General features: G+C 39.0%; 1 protein-coding gene across 1 annotated transcript in view; it reads right to left on the reverse strand.

Annotated features, from left to right (window-relative positions):
• The window catches only part of AGER (advanced glycosylation end-product specific receptor), a 291830-nt gene that overhangs the window by 31485 nt on the left and 238782 nt on the right, over window positions 1-21563 (reverse strand). The window contains exon 8 of the mRNA XM_044083190.1: window positions 1478-1507. Coding sequence (XP_043939125.1) covers window positions 1478-1507 — 30 coding nt within the window. The remainder of the gene's footprint in view (window positions 1-1477; window positions 1508-21563) is intronic.

A 21563-nucleotide genomic window follows, 5' to 3' on the forward strand; every position in this document is an offset into this window, starting at 1 on the left:
GCACTACTGGAGCTTCACCAGGGAGCTCTGATAGTGCCATGGTGATAAAATGTGCTTCAGAAACATGAGAGAGCTGCATCAGACAAAAGGTCATAAGCAGCTTATTACTATGTCTCTGAATTAAACACTGTATATAGATAGAAGTAACCATGCTAGTGTTCCCATGTAATACTATCGCACAGGCACTACAAACATGCATATGCCCACACATATACTAACATACATACACATTCAAACAGACAGGCACACACACACACGTGCTCACCTGAGCATGCACATGTACAGACACTGAGTCAGCTCCCAGCATGCCCTAAATGCACATACAGACACATGCATAAACACACATGTGAACACACACACATACACACACACACACACACACACACACACACACGCCTGAGCATGCACATGTAGAGACACTGAGACAGCTCCCAGCATGTCCTAAATGCACATACAGACACATGCATAAACACACATGTGAACATACACACACACACAAACATGCGCGCCTGACCATGCACATGTACAGACACTGAGACAGCTCCCAGCATGCCCTAGATGCACATACAGACACATGCATAAACACACATGTGAACACACACACACACACACACAGCTTTGCAGTATTTACTTACTATGGTGCTACCACCCTGCTCCTGCCGTGGACATCAATTAATGTACACCATCAAAAGTCAGTACACATTTTTATCTTGTTTCTCCCAAAATAGCAAGGTAGGGCTTTTCTTTGAATTACTCTACACACTATTCCATTCCCAGTAAAAGCTCGGGGGAAGGGAACATAGCTAATTTGCATTAGCCACACCCCAGACTGCCATATTCGCATACAGCTTTCGCCAATATAATCACGACATTGTGATGCTGCAAGCTGAAACCTTCTTACTACTGTGATCTTTGAATCTTCTTGTATAACACATTGAGCAGTTCTGACTCCTGGGGTATATATTTGGAATCTAATACCTGGCATGTTGAGGGTGTTGCAAATACTTCACAGATTCGAGGCATTTGAAGAGACATTTATATGAATTAGCTAGCAAGTGAAGTTTGATATATTTGGTGCCATTTGTAAATCTGGCTGATCTTCCAGTCATTTGAATTGGCTTATAGCAAGTGAGTGTGCCTTTGCATTTTATTTTCATGTCCTTATTGCTTAGTAGTTCTATTTTACATATTTCATTCTATTGTTTTATTCAGTTTTTATTTTTATGTCTAGCACTTTATTGTTTATAATTTGTTCAATTTTATTTTTGTACAGTGCTTTGATTTAGTCACTGTAATGAAGGTGAAGTTGAACTACATCATTTTATACAGCGTATTGATGCATAAAATGAGCACAAAGCTTAATGAAGTCCTGATAATTTTGCTCTTTCCCCATGCAAGTAAATATTCCCTGTTGTTGATATATACCGGTTTAAACAAAACTCTCAGATTATAATAAAAAGATTTATTGTAATCTTACCTTCTGCAAAATGCTCCTCATTTGGACCATCTGTGAAAAAAAAACAAAGAATGTAAAAATAATAGTGCGTCTTCTAAAGCCTTTCCAGAAAAATGTATGATAATAAAGTGTTATTTTGCATAATCTGCATGTGCCACTTGTTTGCTTGCTTGCATACATTTTGATTTAAATATAATTATTGTCTTTTGAGGTCAACAGCTTGTTTAATAATGTCATCTATATCACATCTTTAGACTTAACAGAAGACATGCCTGCACAGTCCACTGTTAGCTTTATAGTAAGGCAAAGTCCAGGTGTGGTGGGGTCCAAGCAGGACATCTCATTGGTAAAAGTTTGGTTTGAGTGTTATCTCCATATTTGGAGTCAACATATCTGAAATTGCATAGATTAGAAGCAGTCTAATAAAAGACACAGAATCTGCAGTAGAACACTATAAAAAGCTTAAGGGCTTCTGACCGTTCATACCCTAGAAGAAAGAAAATGGCATACTGTCAATCAGGTAAGGCATAAGTGGAAAGCATGTCATAGAAAAAGAGGAATACAGGACAAGGGACAATGGTGTGTGTGTGTGTGTGTGTGTGTGTGTGTGTGTGTGTGTGTGTGTGTAGTCAAAGGTCAAACCAGCCTCTGAAAAACATTACATATTTCATAAACAAGTCAGATAACTCTATTCCTTTTTTCTTGGACCCTTTTCATCCATGATAAAGATCCCAAAGACAATAGTAAATGCAATCAATATGGACAATTTCCAGCAGCCAGTCAACTAGCATTCTTTTAGGAAGATGGCAAAAATCAGGAGCACCAGAAAACTAGACTACTGGGACTAAAATTATACAGACATGATGAGAACATACAAACTTATCACAGGCAGTGGCTGGAGGTCAAGACTGGAAGAAATAAATTATGTTTATTTATTCACTCGACCTTGACCTTGCATTCACGTGGAAATTAATAGGAGAAATCAGTTCAGTAAGGATGCAGTGAAATATTGAAATGGAAGGGAAGAGTGTTCGGCAAAGTTGCACATGTGGACATACTAATGAGTCCCTAAGCAGACACACGGATATGAGAAAAGGAACAGATTAGCAAGAACAAGAAGCAGAATCAGAACTGGATGGAAACGTTAAAAGGTTTACCAATCAGTAGTTACAGCTTCTTCTATGGCATACTGAGACTGGTAGAACACTGAAAGGGCAGCTCCTGCATTCATGATACTGTTTTTGTAACATGATTTCTAGGGTCTATATTCTAAGCACGAACAGTTAAAATGTCGAGTGCTAATAGATCGACCTCTTTACCAAAATGTTTAAACATCGAAACACATAGTAGCGAGCTGTCACAGTTGGCCAACACCACCTCCTTAAATAACATGTTTAACTTTATGTATTCATTGCGGAGCCAGGGAGGCAGTGCTGGCCAACTATGATAGTTCGCTATTATGTGTTTCAATGTTGAAACATTTCGGTAACGATGTAGATTGATGTATATGTGTCGATCTATTAGCACTCTGCATTTTAACTGTTCGAGCTTATAATATAGACCTTGTTTTCTAAGAGGTATTCTCTCTTCAGTGATGCCTTCTTTCTGCTAGAGAACTTCGTAAAACTCAATTTCAAACATGGAATTTAGTTGCTTTTTAAAGAACCTTTATATAGGCCTCTCAAAAATAGCTTCTTTACAATTCTGAAATATGATACAATTTCAGCCACCACTTTTTACTAGCTGCATCACTTCTCATTTTTTCTATATATATAACCAGTCTTTTATAGTGCGATGTGTACACAAGCAGGATCGAAGCCAGATGTATCTCCATGATTTTAATGTTTCATAACAATGCAAAACAGCATTCTGCCGTCGTTTGAAAGAAATACTCCTTATAGATCAGTAACTGGGAATATCTAGCAATATTAATTTTGTAACTTTGTTAAAAAAGGATGTTATGGTGCTTAGATATATTCAGCAACAAAAAGAGAGCCCAGGCTGGGCTACTGATGCACAGTTGTGATTTGATTTGTACTTGTTGCCCCTGACTTCAGCTAGTGAGCTTCTTTTACAACTAAAGCAGAAAGGAAGAGGCTTGTCTTATGCCCCATTGCTGAGTATTTATATAACAATCATCTGCTGTATTTAGTTAGGAACTTCTGGTTCTGTCACCTCTTAGGACAAAGCCATTTTATGAGCTTTAAACTAAAGAGACCAAGTAATGTTTGTTTACATGTTGAAAATCCAGCTGACCAATGTTTGAGCATATCCCATAGTGCACACGTTTTTTGTTTAAGAAGTGTTTAACTAATGCATCATTGTTTCAAGATTATAGAATTTTCAGTGTTTCATGTTCTTTTTTTCACATTGTTATTTTCTTTTTCATGTTTTTTTCTTCAATGAGAGGGGCACACTTGCCATATCTTAGACTACTTTAGAAAGTATGGCCAAACAATCCACTTGTGCTGTACTAACACACTCAGAAAAAGGGCAAAACTTGGCATGTCTATAGCTAGTGGTCAGGGCAGGGTTTAGCTTTATTGGCCTGAATACACTAGTCTTAAACTGTCTTTTAGCTTTTCCCGGTTAAGGGTCACCACAACGGAACTCCGGTCCACTAATGATTGCCAGTAGATTTTTACGTGCTGGCTTGCCGGGCCTAATGCACAACCTTCAACGAAGGAACGCCCATTCACGCATGTCGACACACAGAAGACGCTCTAACTGAGAATCGAACGTGCACCGTCTAACTGTGAGGTGACAACGCTACCGCTGCACCACCACCTGAATGCACTAGTAAAGACTATAAAAAATATGAGTAAAAAATCTTGGGTATTCTGAAGCCATATAGCTAAAACAATGTTACGTCTTTAAGGGTGCATTTGCATATATCCCACAGGCTTTCACTACAGAAGGTTTAAGGTGTTACACAGTGAAGGCTGTCACTTTACTGGTTCTTTCTTGCAGTTTTTACTAGTATGTTTGAGTGACCTTTTTACACCTTGGTTTGCACTAGAACGTGCACAATAAATAAAAATTTAACAGTGTTTTGCCTGCCAGAACCCTGTTATGGTGACAAGACAAAATGAGTATTATATGGAGTGCCTGGATAAAAAGCATTACTGATTTTTTTGGGGGGAGTTTTTTAAATTGCTGAAACCAGAAAATGTTTACCATTAGTTCATAGTCCAGGGAGTGAGGCTGCAGGGAATATCTAAAGCATGATGTAACATTATTAAATCTCGATGCAATCAGTAAAGCCTGTTGTACATCACAGTTCGTTAGTGTTTACTGTACAGTTTCTCAGCTTTACTATTTTTATCATGCAGCAAAAAATGTTAGGTACTGTTTTTGATGTAAATGTGATGTGCATGCTATATAGTAGTATGAGTGAAACTTTATATGTTGTTCTGCAATGCATTCACATATACAAAGTGTAATAAACAACCTTCAACTGATTGCAATAAGAGTTGCTCATATTACATCATCACAGTTCCAGTCTCTGCAGAGTGAACTAAACTTAAATAGTTCCTGGTTTCAGCAGTTTGAAAAAAGCTGTCAAAACTCATCTGCCTTGAGATTTTTTGGGACCTGTCTGTTGTCTCCCTTGTCTCTAAGTGTTCAGTCACAGCATTATTACACTTTTCAGGTATTTTAAACAGCTATTAACTGAGAGAGAAAGGAATAATGCTTTACACTGTTGTGTTTCTAATTAAAATATGGATTATTTCAGTAATAGTGTTAGAACCTGGTACTGCAGATTTCTTATAGAGATGTCACATTATGGGACCACTAAATACAGCACAGATTTTTACAGACACGTGCATCAGAAGACAAGGATAGATGTCTATGAAACATAAGCATGTAAGCATAGGGAAAACATTTATTACTTGCTTTCCTCTTAATGGAAAAGTACCACAGCTATTCTCTCCATTTTTGTGTTGTAGTATGTAAAGACAGTGCTCCATTCGTACACGTTAATTCCAAAGGCAGAAAAAAACTGCTTTGCATCCCTTATGTGCCTTTGTCCGTGTCTCCTGTATAATTCAGTGATACCAGGTTCTAATACTCTTACTGGAATAACTCACTATGCAATTGGTGCAGAAGGTCAAAGTTGTGACCTGTAGATCCTGTAGTACTGGGTTTGATTCCCTCCACACTCATTTGCCTACTGTGTGACCTTGAACAATTCTCTTAACCAGACATTTCTTCCAGGTTGCCCCTGACAAATGACTGTGTGTGCAGTGGGCCTAGCTGGTTAACAAATTGCTATTATTGTTAATAGTACTAGTATTTCACAATTAGATTTATTTGCCTTTGAGTACACAAAGGATGGATCGTGCTTAGTGTACAGATTGTAATTTAATTTGTCATCTGCTCCCAGTTTTCAAGAATGTTTTGGCTTTGCTCAGTAATTTTCCAGTAACTTTCATACAATTTTCTGCTTACCAATAGCAAAATAAATAAATAAATGTTTGATTAGAAACAGTGTAGTTGATGAATTATCAAATACTGATGCATATGCATAAATTAGAAACAGTGTAGTTGATGAATTATCAAATACTGACGCATATGCAATAACAAAATAACATTGAGTAGAATGTTGTGTTTGAAATATATGATAATGTGGGGAATGTAGAAAAGGAAGACAAAGATGATAAGGACAACTTAGTGAACAACCATCAACAGATATTACAGGCTGTTATTCTTATTAGATGGCTTTTATAACTTTTTGACACAATGAAATTATATCAGAAAAGTCAAAAATATGGAGCAAATGTGCTTGTACTTTGTATTACATTTTTGCAATAACCTCCTGACTTTTTCAGACAGTTTTCCATAGTTTCTCTTTTTTGGGTGATATGAGGCACTAGACCTTTAGCATTCAGTCATCTATAGAGCAGCTTATATATAAAAGATAACACGCCACATTAACATATTGCCACTCTCACTGCCACATTAAGATATTGCCACTCTCACTCTTTCTCTGTGGAACCCCCATTTAGTGAAGGCTTGATGTTGCTGGAAATCTTAAAACTGCTTACACTGCATTCCATTCCGTCACGTTTATTAAAACAAGGACTTACTGTTAGAAAATGTTTGTATATAGTGTTAGCTTTTGACATATGATGTGCACAGAGCAAATATCCCCATTGCTGACATTTCAAAGTTTAAGATTGTACCTTCAAAGCGAAGCTGCAAGACATTAAAGTCTATTATAACTGAAGTCAGAGGGAAAAGAGAAAATACTGGGTAATTACAGTGTCATACCCCCAAAAAATCCACATAAAAAGTAGCATATTTTAAATCACTGTTTTATTATTTGATTCTAACAAAGGTCTTACTGAATTCATAATAGTATCTAGACAGTAGTGTCTATTATTTGCCCAGCATCTGCACCAGTAACCTAACATGACTAAACAAAACATAGCTCTCACACAAGTGACCAAATACAGCCTCACAAGCACACTTATATATAGATATAGATATATATAGATATACAGTAAGCTTGGAAGCACTTTGATTTTGTCACAAAGTTTTTCGGTAGTAAAAATGGTCAAATATTTCTGTTTGTTGAGTGGCCATCTACTCAAATTGTGGATCATCGAATATAGGGAAAGTGGGTCATAATGCCAAAACCTTCATTTGTAACAACAGTTTCAGCATCAGGGATAAGTGTGTGCACGTGTGTGCATGCATGTGTATGTACGTATGCATGAGTGCTTGTGGATAAGTGTTAAAGTAAGGTCTAGGAAGGGGATAGATGTATGCTGTGTTTGTGACGTGATGTGCTTGAAGTGTGCATTTGTGTGTCTGTCTTGTGTAGTGGTACTGTTAAGGAAAAGGTGTTTAGTTCACTAATTTTTCGGGCTGGGGTAAGGGGCAGGGGTATGATTATGATTAGCACACATAAGTAAAATCATGCAGGGGGTCTCACTATTTCTGAACTGCATGTTCACACTGAGCTTACTATAGTGCTCAGCAGCATCCTACCAAATACCACAGCACACCTGGCAGCAACGCAGAGAACTGTGCTGCAGCAGAATGTGCCTGGATGATGTTCCTGCACATCTGCTGAGTTATTTCCACTGGCACTCACATGTCAGCAGCCAAAGAGGAGTGGTATTAGCACTGAGTGCACCTGTGACATTGGTCTATGGTAGGTTATGTAAACATCCGAAGCAGTGCACATACGGCAGTCATAGCGGGAGCACACTGAAGAGGCTATATAAACACACACACACACACACACACACACACACGGGTCTATATTATCGGATCGAAAGCTTCAAACTCCAAATACCATATGGTCGACACCATATGTTCGAAGTTTGAAAATTTCGAATTCTAAAAAACAAAACAAAAACAGGAAACCTTTCATTACGGGTTTTATGCAGGGGGCAAGCACCCTTGCACCCCCCACACCCCCCTACTTAAATATACCAACTTCGAGATTGCTCTACATTGATTTAAAGGGAAGAATTCCCTAAGATGATCTCCGTTCACACTTGCAAAGTTTTCAATATTCGAACATTTGGTGACACCCAAATGGTATATGCATATTGAAATCTTTGCTGTGATAATATAGACCCCCCACACACACACATACACACACATATATATATTTATATATCAAATACATTCTTCCACTGTACAAGGCAAACTCAGGGAAGACTTCTCCTCCTCCCAGTTCTAACTGCAGATTTCTGGGAATGGTAATGTAGCCCAGATTCCTTCCTAAAAGCCTCAAATACCTCCTAAGACCTAGAGTAACATTCTCTCCACATCTTCAAAAAACAACATACAGTCATCTATAAACTAGTTCAAACTACTTGTACTTCCTTCGCTCCATCACACTGCAATCATTTTCTAGTACTTTGTGCTAACCCTTCCATAACAGTCAAAAAAAATGTTGGAGGCAGAGGGTAACCTTGCCTCATCTCCCTCCCAACCTAACCACATCTGCCATACCCCCTTTAGTCATAATTCTCATCTCTAGCTGCTGATGTAAAGCCTGTACCCCTATTAATAGGCTGGACCCACCCAGAAGCATAGCTAGGGATGGGCAAATGGCACAAAGTGCTAGGGGGTACGATCAGGAACATTTTCTTAAATGCAGAAGTATAGTAGCACTCTCTGCATAAACAGTAGCAGCTGCTTGTTACAAATGTTGAAGGCAGGGAAGCAGTTTGCTACAGTTTAAGAATAAAGAAGAGTTTTTTTTTTTTTTGCTCAACTCTGAGCTGAGTGAGTGTACATAGTTGCGGCAAATGCCAGATCAAAGAAGGGATGAGGGGGCACCAGATCAAGATATAGCACTGGGCATATCTGTATCTATGGACTATAGTCTCACACATCCACCTGTTCTTCTGAACTAAACAAGAAGGACCAATTAACCATATAAAAAGCTTTTTGCACATCCTTAACAATCATACTTGTCTTACCTGACCCTTCCCCTTCTCTTTCATTCAACTCCACAAAGTGTGGTACCAAACTCCAATGATCAGTAGACAACCTCTCCCTTAGAAAAGCTGTGTGCACTTCCCCTTTCATCATAGGTTAAACTAACCCTAGCCCAGCTGTGAAGCCTCTTATCTGTGGTTGCACATCTGCATCACACAGGGATATTGCCTTAAAGTTTCCTGGGTCCTCCTGATCCCCTTTCCCTTCAGGCAAAACAACTATAACTGTCTCTCCCATACAACAGACTGGCCACACACACCTTAGTACCGCAACAGGCCTACAAAAGTAAGACCAATATTGAGACCCTCCATTTTGTAAAAGTCAACTGGAAAGTCATCACAGTCCCTGCTTCACCCTTCCTTAATCTGTCTGATAGCCACTATAAATTCTGTTATCCAATATCTCCATTCACTAGTATTCTACTCTGCTACACCCAGAAGAGCATTTCCCACTACTTTATAAGCTTCTTCCCCTGCCCTCCATACTATTATATACCTACCAATAGAACTCCCTGAAGACCTCTCGCATCTACCTGTTCCCTACCACTATCTTTCCATCCAGCCCATTCACTTCTACCACCAATACCTTCCTCCTCTGCTATTTCAGCTGCCATACCAATGACTTTGCCTACACATCCTCTTATTATACCACTGTGCTCCTTGCCTCTTTATATCTGTGTCCATCTTTAACTCGTCTAACACTTTCAGTCACTCCTTCCCTTCATTTATTTTAGCCCTCCTTCCTTATTTTCCCATCTTACTGCCCCACTTTGTTGTAGTTCCTTATCTTCATCTCTAATTCCCCAATCTAGTTCCACCTCCATCTGATCCTGGAACCCATAGTCTTCATTTTCCAAGCTGTCCCACTAACTTTCGCTGTTCTTCCTCCTCATTCCGCTAATCATTCCATATCCTGCAAACACTTTTCTTGCTACTCCTCCCAGCATTTCCCTGGATTATTCCTGCCACTCTTTTCACTATCGCTCACCAACACCCCCACCATAGGTACTATCATGTGATCTCATAACCCTCTCTCCATTATACTTACTTACTGCACCTGAAAGCGTGTATCTGCATCTACTGAAGTTCTATCTAACCTACTCATCTGTTTGCATGCACCTTAATAAATGTAAGCTATCTAAAGTTTACCCATCTCTACTTCCAGTTGTCCACCAAACCCCATCTCATCTTTCAAGGTCTTATAATATCACTTATGTAAATCGATCACACCAAGCAACCTAATTCCAGCTGCAACACCACATAGGTTCATAGGTAGGTACTAGACTATGGGTCCCAGGGCCTATATAAGCCTAGCCATGAAGATTCCCTGGCTTTAGCCACCCAGAAATTTATTTACCTGTGCCCCTGTCGAGCAGAGCCACAGAAGTGATATCTGGGGTAAATTTCCTATTCCCCATCTAGTTGTCCAGATTTTTTTTAAACAGGGCCAATGAGGTACTCTGACATGAATGGGCAGCTTGTTCCAGAGTTTGGGAAGTCTCTGGGACAGGAACCTATCCCTCCAGCAAGTTCTGTTTATTGTGGTGATAAGGTTAAGGTCACTGGAGTATGTGACCCACAGGGATTGGGATTTTTCTAAGTGTAGCATGTCCAACAGCTCTGGGTTTGACATGGCTTTGTATGTTAGGCAGAGATCGCCTCTGAGTAGGCGATATGTGACAAAGTAGAGCTGGAATTTCTTAAGGCGGTCTGCATATGGCATCTGTTTAAGGCCAGTGATCCTCTTTGTGAGGTATTTCTCTGGTCTTTCCAGTTGTTGCAAATGTCTTGTGAGGTACATCCCAAATGGGGCATTGTACTCTATAATAGGTCTAATGAGGACTGTGTAGAGGGGGACAATGAACTCTTTTTTTCTGGATGAGAAACCTTTTGTGATGAGATGTGCCACATTAGAGGGACTTCCTGACCACTGTGGCTATGTGGTTGTCAAAGGAGAGACTGCTGTCTACCTGTGTCCCTAGGTCTCGTATCACACTTTCGGTGTTGAGTGGACTACTGCCTATGTGGTCGGTCGTTGACACAGGTTTTTTCCCAAAGGGGATAACTATGCATTTTTGGCGTTGAGCTTAAGGCCATGGTTTTGACACCAAGCATCTGTCTCAGCGAGGCCCTTTTGTAGAATATCCACATCCTTAGGGGATTCAATAATAGCCCCCAGTTTGCAATCATCTGCGAACTTTGTTATCCATAAGCCCCCTGTGTTGGCTTGGACTTCCAAGTAGTAGATGAAAAACAGGAGGGGACCCAGTACTGAACCCTGTGGTACTCCACTTGTCACCGGTCTGGAGATGGATTTGGAATTGGCTACTTTCATAGCGGGGTTCTGTCGGTGAGCCAGTTAGCCACCCACTGCATGACATAGGGGTTTATGCCCAGTTTTGTGAGTTTATCAATAATACCAGAGTGGGGGATGGTGTCGAAGGCCTTGGCGAGATCTAGGTAGGTTGTGTGAACTGCGTTACCCTCATCCACGGCTTTGGTGACTGCTTCAAAGAAGTCGATCAGGTCTAGGAGACATGATCTACCTTTTACATACTCAAAATGGGTGGTGTGCAGAGTTTGCAGGTTATCTATGTCTTTGTTTATAAATTCCATGATGATATGTTCCATGGCCTTGCAGATCAGACTCGTCAGGCTGATGGGTCAGTAGTTCCCGGGGTCCGTGGTGGATCGATCCCCTTTGTGAAGTGGGATCACCATAGCTGTGCACCATTCAGTAGGCACAAAACCTGTAGTGAGGCTGTGACTGAACATGGTACTTAGATGAGGTGCCAGTTCATTTTGTATTTCATGCAGAACACAGCCTGGGATGTTGTCAGTTTCCATGGTTGCTGTACTTTTGGCTTTAATGATTGCATTTTTCACCTGTGTGGCCGTGATTACAGGGACTTGGAATTCATCCGGTATAGAGTTGGGCCCTTTCGAGGGTGAGGGAGGGAGGGAGAAATTTGTGCTGAACCTGTCTGCCAGGATGTTGGCGATATCAGCTGGTTCTGTATGTTTAGTGCCATTGTGCTGTAGCTCTGAGCAGATCTGAGTGTTGCCATTGAGATTCTTGACATAGCTATAGAATGCCTTATGATTGCCTTTAGAATCTGTGGCAATTTTGTATTCGTAACTAGATTTGGAGGACTTTATGAGGGATCTCAGCTTCTTACTGAGGCTGACAATGGAGTTTTTCCAGTCTTGGGATTTTACTCTTTTTTGCAACAGTTTCTTCCTCTGGTTGTAATGCTTGTTAATGGCAGGGGACCCACCAAATTGGCTTCTTTTTTTTGGAGGATATCGTCTTGGTTCTATTTGGGATGGCATGGTCCATGCACATGTGTATGTGTTCATACAGTGCATTGATGTAGGATTCAGCAGTCGTACTTCTACTGTCTGTCTGGATGGGAGTGGCGAAGTTAGCCACTTCTGTCTTAAGAAGCATGAAGCTGACTTTTGAGAAGTTTTTTACAGTGGTTTTTTTTTAATAGGGGGTGGGATGTGGATGTCCAGGGTGATTAGCTTATGGTCAGATCTGACCAACGAGGGGATGATCTCTAGTGTGGAGCACTGATTGCCCATGTTGGTGATGACCAGGTCTAAGATATTGCTGCCCCTGGTGGGGGTCTGGATTAGTTGGTCCAATGAGTTGGAATTTATGAATTCCAAAAAAAGCTATACCAATGTGTTGGTACATGAGTAGTTTTCCCAGTTAATGGTGGGGTAGTTGAAGTCTCCCAGTATGAGGGTGTTGGGTTGTACCTTGATATTTTCCAGTATGTTAAGAAAGGTGGCGTGAGAGTCTTGGGGCATGGTGGGGGATCTGTAGCAAGCTACAGTTTGGATTGCAGTCTTGCCCAGTGTTAGTTGCACCTGGAAAATTTTGGATGCATTATGTTGGGCAATTAGCCTGGAGGTGTGGATATCCTTGGTGAATATGGGCATGCCTCCACCTCTGATGTTTCGGTCCAGGTTAGATGGCCAAAAGGTGTGGAATGAATTGTAGCCTGGTATTGCGGGGGTGCTCTCATGAGCCTTGAACCAGGTTTCTGTCACTGTACAGATGTCGATGTTCTCCATTTTAAGGAGTGCCTTGAGAGAGTGCATTTTGAGGTTTAGACTTCTAGCATTGAGTAGCATTACCCTCGGATTTTGTTTGTTTGTACCAGTCACAGTAGTAATTTTGTCATTTGAACCTTGCCTAAAAAGGCACTATGGGGGTGGCAAGAGCCTTAGCCAGTATCTGGAAACCCAGGGTTGACAGGTGCAGGCCATCTCTGGCAAAGCATTGTGGCCTGTCAATCATGTCATCCCAGGCTGACAGATACTGGATCCCCTTAGAATGACACCAGAAGTTTAGCCAATTGTTGAAGTCAATCATTTTGTCCTTGTACTGAGGTATCATTCTGGGTGATAGCAGGATGCTACTCAGGGCTAGGGTCATACCTGCCTGAGCTACAAGATCCAAGAGCTCCTCCCTGTCTCTTTTCATGTAGTCCAGGTTGTTCACTCTAACATCAACAATGACAGAGTCATATTTTTACTTGTTGTGGAGTGACCTGCCTGTGTGCATTATGTGGTGGATCCTGGCACCTGACAGGCAGCTAACTGTAATCTTCTCATTGTTTATTCTGATGAGTGGGACATCAGTGTGCCTGACTATAGAGTCACCTATGATTAGTGTGCTGGGTACGTTGTTTTGCCTTAGGGGCTGAAGTTGAGTGGCACACTGGTTTTGTGAGTTATGTGTCACTTGGGATGTGTTAGGTGGTGTTGGTTGTTTGCGTTTCAGCTTCGGAGGTCTCTGTTGTTTGGGCAGATTTGTTTTAAGGACCTCCATGAATGTAGGTGTGTGTTTTGTGTTACTATGTATGTGTGTAGGTTTTGAAGGATTACGTGTTGTGTGTGGTGTGGTGCGAGTGTTTACCTTCTTCTCTTGACTGACTAGTCCAGTCTTGGCTGGAGAGAGCTTGGCTTCCAGTTTGGCAATATAGGTGCATCTCTGACATGTTGTAGTGTTAGGTGGTAGGAGGAGAGGGTTGTCTGTCTACATGAGGCAATTGCTACATTGCCTCAGGATGCCCAGATTCACCAGGTGGACAGGAGAAGCCACCGGGAGCTGACCCTTGGACATGCCCGGATAGGTACTTATTTATTTAGGCACTAACTATTTAAGTACTAACTGTTTTTACTTACTTGGCAAGGAGAGTTGAGTGTTGTAGCAATTTGTGGTCTATCTATTGCTTACAATGGTTTCTAGGCAAGTGCTGAGCTACAAGGAACAGATTTGAGTGCTTAAAAGCTGAACTGGCTAGTTCTAAGGGAAAACTTGAAGAGCAGACATTCTGGCGCCGGTAATAGTTTAACCCTACTTAAATGGTGCTGCGTGAGGCACAAAACCGTGCAAACACGGGTTTTTAAACAGAAAGATGAAAGGGATAGAAATATCCCAAAATGGCCAATAAAACTACAGATTCTGAGCTAAAACCACTCCTCCAACGACAGTTAGGCGGCTCAAAGCTCACCACTCTCACTGATGAACAGAGAAGCTTCCTTCTATATTAGTAAGGTCTGGGCAGCACAGAAACTACAAAACAGCCCAGAATTCAGCAAAATTTGAAAACTGGACTCTACTGGTTATAGAAAGGCAGGAAACGAGTAGAGAGATAGGATTTTTTTTTGGGGGGGGGTTGTTTGTTTTTTTTCGAAAATTAAAACAGATACAGTAATAAGAACAATTTCAAGGCAGAAAAGGGGCTATCACACGTGAGTGTGTAGCCCACAACAGTTAAAACAGTTGAAAAATACTTAAAATCGATCAAAGTGCAAACAGTATCAGAAGTAAAAAAAACAGTTCAAATAAGTTGCAAAATTAATAAAAAATACTTGGAATAGTGCAGTTAGTGAAAATAGGCAATAAAAAGCAAAACAGATGTACTTAATCCTCTCAAAGTCTCTCTTTGCTCTCTCTGCTGCTGTAGAACTCTGCAGGACACCCAGGCAGGATCTTGCTGAGGTAATACAAGCGCAAAAACCATGCAAACACGTTTTTTTAAACAGAAAGATGAAAGGGATAGAAATAGCCCAAAATGGCCAATAAAACTACAGATTCTGAACTGAAACCACTCCTCCAGCTACAGATAGGCTGCTCAAAGCTCACCACTCTCACTAATGAACAGAGAAGCTTCCTTCTATCTTAGTAAGGTCTGGGCAAAACAGAAACTACAAAACAGTCCAGAATTCAGCAAAATCTGAAAACCAGACTCTACTGGTTATAGAAAGGCGGGAAACAAGTAGAGAGATAGGATTTTTTTTGTTTTTTGTTTTTTTTCGAAAATTAAAACAGATACAGTAATAAAAACACTTTCAAGGCAGAAAAATGGCTATCGCACTTGAGTGTGTAGTCCACAACAGTTAAAACAGTTGGAAAATACTTAAAATCGATCAGTTAAAGTGCAAACAGTATCTGAATTCAAAAAACAGTCCAAATAAGTTGCAAGGTTAATAAAAAAGCTTGGAATAGTGTGGTTAGCGAAAATAGGCAATAAAAACAAAACAGAGGTACTTAATCCACTCAAAGTCTCTCTTTAAAATTAAAATCTCGTCTCCAAATAACCATGTCCTGTACCCTACACAACTTCTCAGTAGCCTTCCTGCAAACCACTGCATACTCTTCTCTACCCTCATTTGAACAATAATATCACAGCCCCTCACACATTCCACTGTACAACACATTGCTCTGACCCCTCTTCTCCAAGCCTCCACACTCCCCCTTCCTTAGCTTAAGTTCCTGCAGGAAAGTAACACCTACTTTTTCACATGTCAGCATAGTCAAACTCTCACCCTTTTAACTGGACTGTTAATTCTATATATTCCAGGATGCATCTTTCTCCCCCTTTCCCTCCAAACCCTTCCAGGTCCTAGGGTATGCTGGCACTTCATACCAATACTCTTCCTCAGCCTAATTAGATAACAACCACCATTGATCATTCCTCTGAACCCATCAGCCTCAACCGCCATGCTGAACCTGAGTGCTATATACTCCCATACTCTGTAACTTCCAACATTCTACTCCCTACTTCCACATGCCTTGGATAATCTTACACTCCCTCTTCTTACAGACTTGCACCCCATCATCTGACACTTAAAATCTACTCCATTTTAAACAATATTGACAGGGGTGACAGGTGCTGAATGAGGTTTCTTTTTGGGGATAAACTCTTGGCTAGGCTTGCAAGGGCCCCAGGGCCATTAGCCTAGTAACCTCCTATGATTCTATGATATGCTACCCACAGGCTGGGCATCCAATGATGTTTAATGCATACCTCTTCCATACTGCCTCTTTATTCTAAAAACCAGCATACCCCCATAGCCTAAAATTAAACTAACAGTTACCTCCCAATAATCTTATCGTACATGCTTCTAACGTTCTTTCCTCTGACCCATAATGTACAATTAAGAAGTACCACTCCATACATGTAGAGCTTTACCACTCCACTACCTTAAGCAGTGTAGCATATACTTTCCACCCATGTTACATAATCAGTCATTGCACTTCCCATTAACCTTTCATTCTCTAATCACCAGTAATACAATCTATTTGCCACCTGAGTCATACAACCAGACACTCTTTATCCATATATCCCTTTGACACCTTCAAAACAATCATCTAAAAGACATGAATACAACAATTATTAATTTAAAAGTACCAAGGGTTGCCTTATGTAGACAAATACTCCACGTACACGGGAAATATATATGTATAATACGAACCAAAGCAGCAAACCGTGGTGGAGTACAGCAGACCAAATGAACAGGAACACTCCAAATGTAATAAAGTTTTAATCCACAGTATTGTAACAGACACAATACAAAGAGAAATGCAGTTGATAAGCGCTTTCACCCAAAAATGAGCTTCATCAGATCATATTACTGCTACCCATCATTCCCTTATATACAATTCATGAAATATAATCCAATTATTCAATAAAACAATCATGATTCTTAAAACTATATGCTGTCACTAAAAGAATAGTGCAATATGAACACTATGCATGAATCAAGCTCATAATATATACTTTTAAAAATGTGCTTCTTTAAAAATGTGCTTCTTTAAAAACACTAACGTGCTATGCTATAAACAAGATGTACAAAAGAGTAATTAGTATAAAAATGTACTATATATGAAAATGTGTACATATTATCATATGTATATTGTTGTGTATATAAAAAACATATCTATGTTGTTTGTTGATATATATAATTGACTATAATAAATTATATAAGCATCACTAGATGCATACAACATCTCAACATTTCATATACCAATATACATCAAATTTGATAAAAAACCAAGAATGCATCTTTAATGACAACTCATTCATTGTAGATCATATGGGACAGTACGTAATACAAATGTATAAAAATGTATAAAAATAGCACTATAATGTGAAGCTATGCTATCTAAATTTCACATTAATATTCCTTCTCTTCTTCAGAGCTGGTTTAATAGAGGCTCTTTCATTCAAGCCTGAGCCCCTATCAGCTCTTAATCTCACAATCCACTTACTTTCCCTATCCTCAGTGTGGTTTCTAACGTCCCCACCTCTGATGCTAGGTTTAATTGCTTCTAATGCCCTAAATAGAAAACAATGTGTCCTACCTGCCTCTACCACATGTTTGGCTAGAGCATTATGTATATTACCTTTCCTCATATGGTATATATGCTCACGTATTCTATCCTTAAACTGGCGGTTGGTTTTGCCAACATAGAACGCCCTGCATATCTGGCAGACTGCCAGGTATACAATGTTCATACTCATGCACGTGGCCTCTACCTGAGTTCTAAATTGCACATGGGAATCAGGATGAGTGAATATCGTTTTGTTGTCAATATATATACATTGATTACAATGACCACATGCCTTCATATAACTGAAAGCTGTCTGTTGTTTATCTTTGTTAGAATGACATAACAACCTCCTGAGGTTCAACTTGTTCCTGAATAAAAATCGTGGTTCCTCTCCTACTACTTGTTTGATTTTATCATCTGTGCACAGAACTGACCAATGTTTACTAAATATCTCCTTGAGAACCATGTGATCATTAGTATTATTAGTAACATAATATATCAACAGCAAGCTGGAGTTGCCATGGGTACGCCATGTGCGAACAGCTATGCGAGCATGTTTTTAGCCCATTGGGAGAATGAAATACTGTTTAATACCGCTGAATATAAGGAATCTGTAGTATTTTACAGACGTTTTGTAGATGACGTCTTTCTGTTATGGAGAGGGGATATGCATTTGTTGAAGGGATTTCTAGAGATGATCAATAATCTAACTAGTTACTTGATATTTACAATGAACTATTCCACCGATAGGATAGATTTTTTGGATTTATTTGTCGAGAAATTAGACAATGGCCTAATTAACACAGGCGTATATCGCAAACCCCGTCATCACAACACAATATCATCGAGAGATAGCATGCATCCACATTATATATTTAAGAACATTATAAGAGGACAAGGCATGCGTGTTTCTAGACTCAATGCCACTGATATAGGTTTTAGAACAGGGATCAATGACCTAAGAGATAGGTTGACAGAACGTGGTTATAATGACAAGGAGATTGATAACCAATTGTTTGACATATACGAATTGAGACAGGACAGAGCAGCACCATACTATGGACCTGGACCAGAGAGGGCAAGCAGTTCGCGAACCATTAGGAAAGAGGTGAAGTTATCCATACCATATACTAATGATCACATGGTTCTCAAGGAGATATTTAGTAAACATTGGTCAGTTCTGTGCACAGATGATAAAATCAAACAAGTAGTAGGAGAGGAACCACGATTTTTATTCAGGAACAAGTTGAACCTCAGGAGGTTGTTATGTCATTCTAACAAAGATAAACAACAGACAGCTTTCAGTTATATGAAGGCATGTGGTCATTGTAATCAATGTATATATATTGACAACGAAACGATATTCACTCATCCTGATTCCCATGTGCAATTTAGAACTCAGGTAGAGGCCACGTGCATGAGTATGAACATTGTATACCTGGCAGTCTGCCAGATATGCAGGGCGTTCTATGTTGGCAAAACCAACCGCCAGTTTAAGGATAGAATACGTGAGCATATATACCATATGAGGAAAGGTAATATACATAATGCTCTAGCCAAACATGTGGTAGAGGCAGGTAGGACACATTGTTTTCTATTTAGGGCATTAGAAGTAATTAAACCTAGCATCAGAGGTGGGGACGTTAGAAACCACACTGAGGATAGGGAAAGTAAGTGGATTGTGAGATTAAGAGCTGATAGGGGCTCAGGCTTGAATGAAAGAGCCTCTATTAAACCAGCTCTGAAGAAGAGAAGGAATATTAATGTGAAATTTAGATAGCATAGCTTCACGTTATAGTGCTATTTCTATACATTTTTATACATTTGTATTACGTACTGTCCCATATGATCTACAATGAATGAGTTGTCATTAAAGATACATTCTTGGTTTTTTATCAAATTTGATGTATATTGGTATATGAAATGTTGAGATGTTGTATGCATCTAGTGATGCTTATATAATTTATTATAGTCAATTATATATATCAACAAACAACATAGATATGTTTTTTATATACACAACAATATACATATGATAATATGTACACATTTTCATATATAGTACATTTTTATACTAATTACTCTTTTGTACATCTTGTTTATAGCATAGCACGTTAGTGTTTTTAAAGAAGCACATTTTTAAAGAAGCACATTTTTAAAAGTATATATTATGAGCTTGATTCATGCATAGTGTTCATATTGCACCATTCTTTTAGTGACAGCATATAGTTTTAAGAATCATGATTGTTTTATTGAATAATTGGATTATATTTCATGAATTGTATATAAGGGAATGATGGGTAGCAGTAATATGATCTGATGAAGCTCATTTTTGGGTGAAAGCGCTTATCAACTGCATTTCTCTTTGTATTGTGTCTGTTACAATACTGTGGATTAAAACTTTATTACATTTGGAGTGTTCCTGTTCATTTGGTCTGCCGTACTCCACCACAGTTTGCTGCTTTGGTTCGAATTATTAATTTAAATTAACTGCACATTTGCTTTCATAAAAATACTAAATTATAAAACAAAACAAGCCATTTGTGTGAGCCCTTTGCCATTTACTGTTACTCTTTGGTCAATAATGACCTGTCAAGCTATTGCAATCAATTCCGTATTATCACTGAATTTATCCTCTGCACAATATTACTCACAAAACTTTCTAACTACATACAGTTGTTTATTTAACATTGTTTTAACAGATTAACTTAAATGTACAAATTATCTTATGTTGCACAAAAATAAGCATTTCATTTACATACCAAATAAAAACGTACGTGCCTCTAGCTAGATATTAGATGATTATGGTTGCATTTCCAATCATAGCTAGCATATCATGGGTTTGAGACATGAATGCCAAGAAATTCACCTCAAGAGTAAAGCTTTAGAGGTGAATCTAGACATCCAGATCAAGAATGCATAATAAAAGTTTATGATCAGTGACCTAGTCATAAAAGGTTATGATCAGTGACATAGTCATAATAAAAGGTTATGCTCAGTGACATAGTCATAATAAAAGGTTATGATCAGTGACACAGTCATAATAAAAGGTTATGATCAGTGACACAGTCATAATAAAAGGTTATGATCAGTGACCTAGTCATAAAAGGTTATGCTCAGTGACATAGTCATAATAAAAGGTTATGCTCAGTGACATAGTCATAATAAAAGGTTATGCTCAGTGACATAGTCATAATAAAAGGTTATGATCAGTGACATAGTCGTAATAAAAGTTTATGATCAGTGACATAGTCATAATAAAAGGTTATGCTCAGTGTCATAGTCGTAATAAAAGGTTATGCTCAGTGACATAGTCATAATAAAAGGTTATGATCAATGACCTAGTCATAAAAGGTTATGATCAGTGACATAGTCATAATAAAAGGTTATGATCAGTGACACAGTCATAATAAAAGGTTATGCTCATTGACACAGTCATAATAAAAGGTTATGATCAGTGACACAGTCATAATAAAAGGTTATGATCAGTGACATAGTCATAATAAAAGGTTATGATCAGTGACATAATCATAATAAAAGGTTATGCTCAGTGACATAGTCATAATAAAAGGTTATGCTCAGTGACATAGTCATAATACAAGGTTATGATCAGTGACACAGTCATAATTCTTTGAAGTTCATGGAGCTTTAATTGCTCCACGTACTACTAGTTACAGAAAAAAAGACACATGAGCACAAAGTGTTCCACTAGCTTTGAAAGCCAATAAAGAACTAAGCGAGTGCTCTCAAAAAGACAGCACCATACCTCTCAACTTCTTTGCTTAAGAATTCTGGAAATAACTAAAAATAATGGGGGGCAAAGGAACAGAATCAGAGACTATTTTTAAATATTGCTTGTATTCACTTAAAAAGTTAATAGAACAACAGATTTTGTATCAATATCTATTTTCTGAACAATACGAAGCATGAAACACTATATATGGCATTATTAACTGACTGCAATTCTTGGTGATTTACCAGAAAATCAACTAAGTTACTAGGG

The sequence above is a fragment of the Protopterus annectens genome, chromosome 9.part0 (assembly GCF_019279795.1).
Source record: "Protopterus annectens isolate FY-2018-M chromosome 9.part0, PAN1.0, whole genome shotgun sequence".
Taxonomy (NCBI): Eukaryota; Metazoa; Chordata; order Ceratodontiformes; family Protopteridae; genus Protopterus; species Protopterus annectens.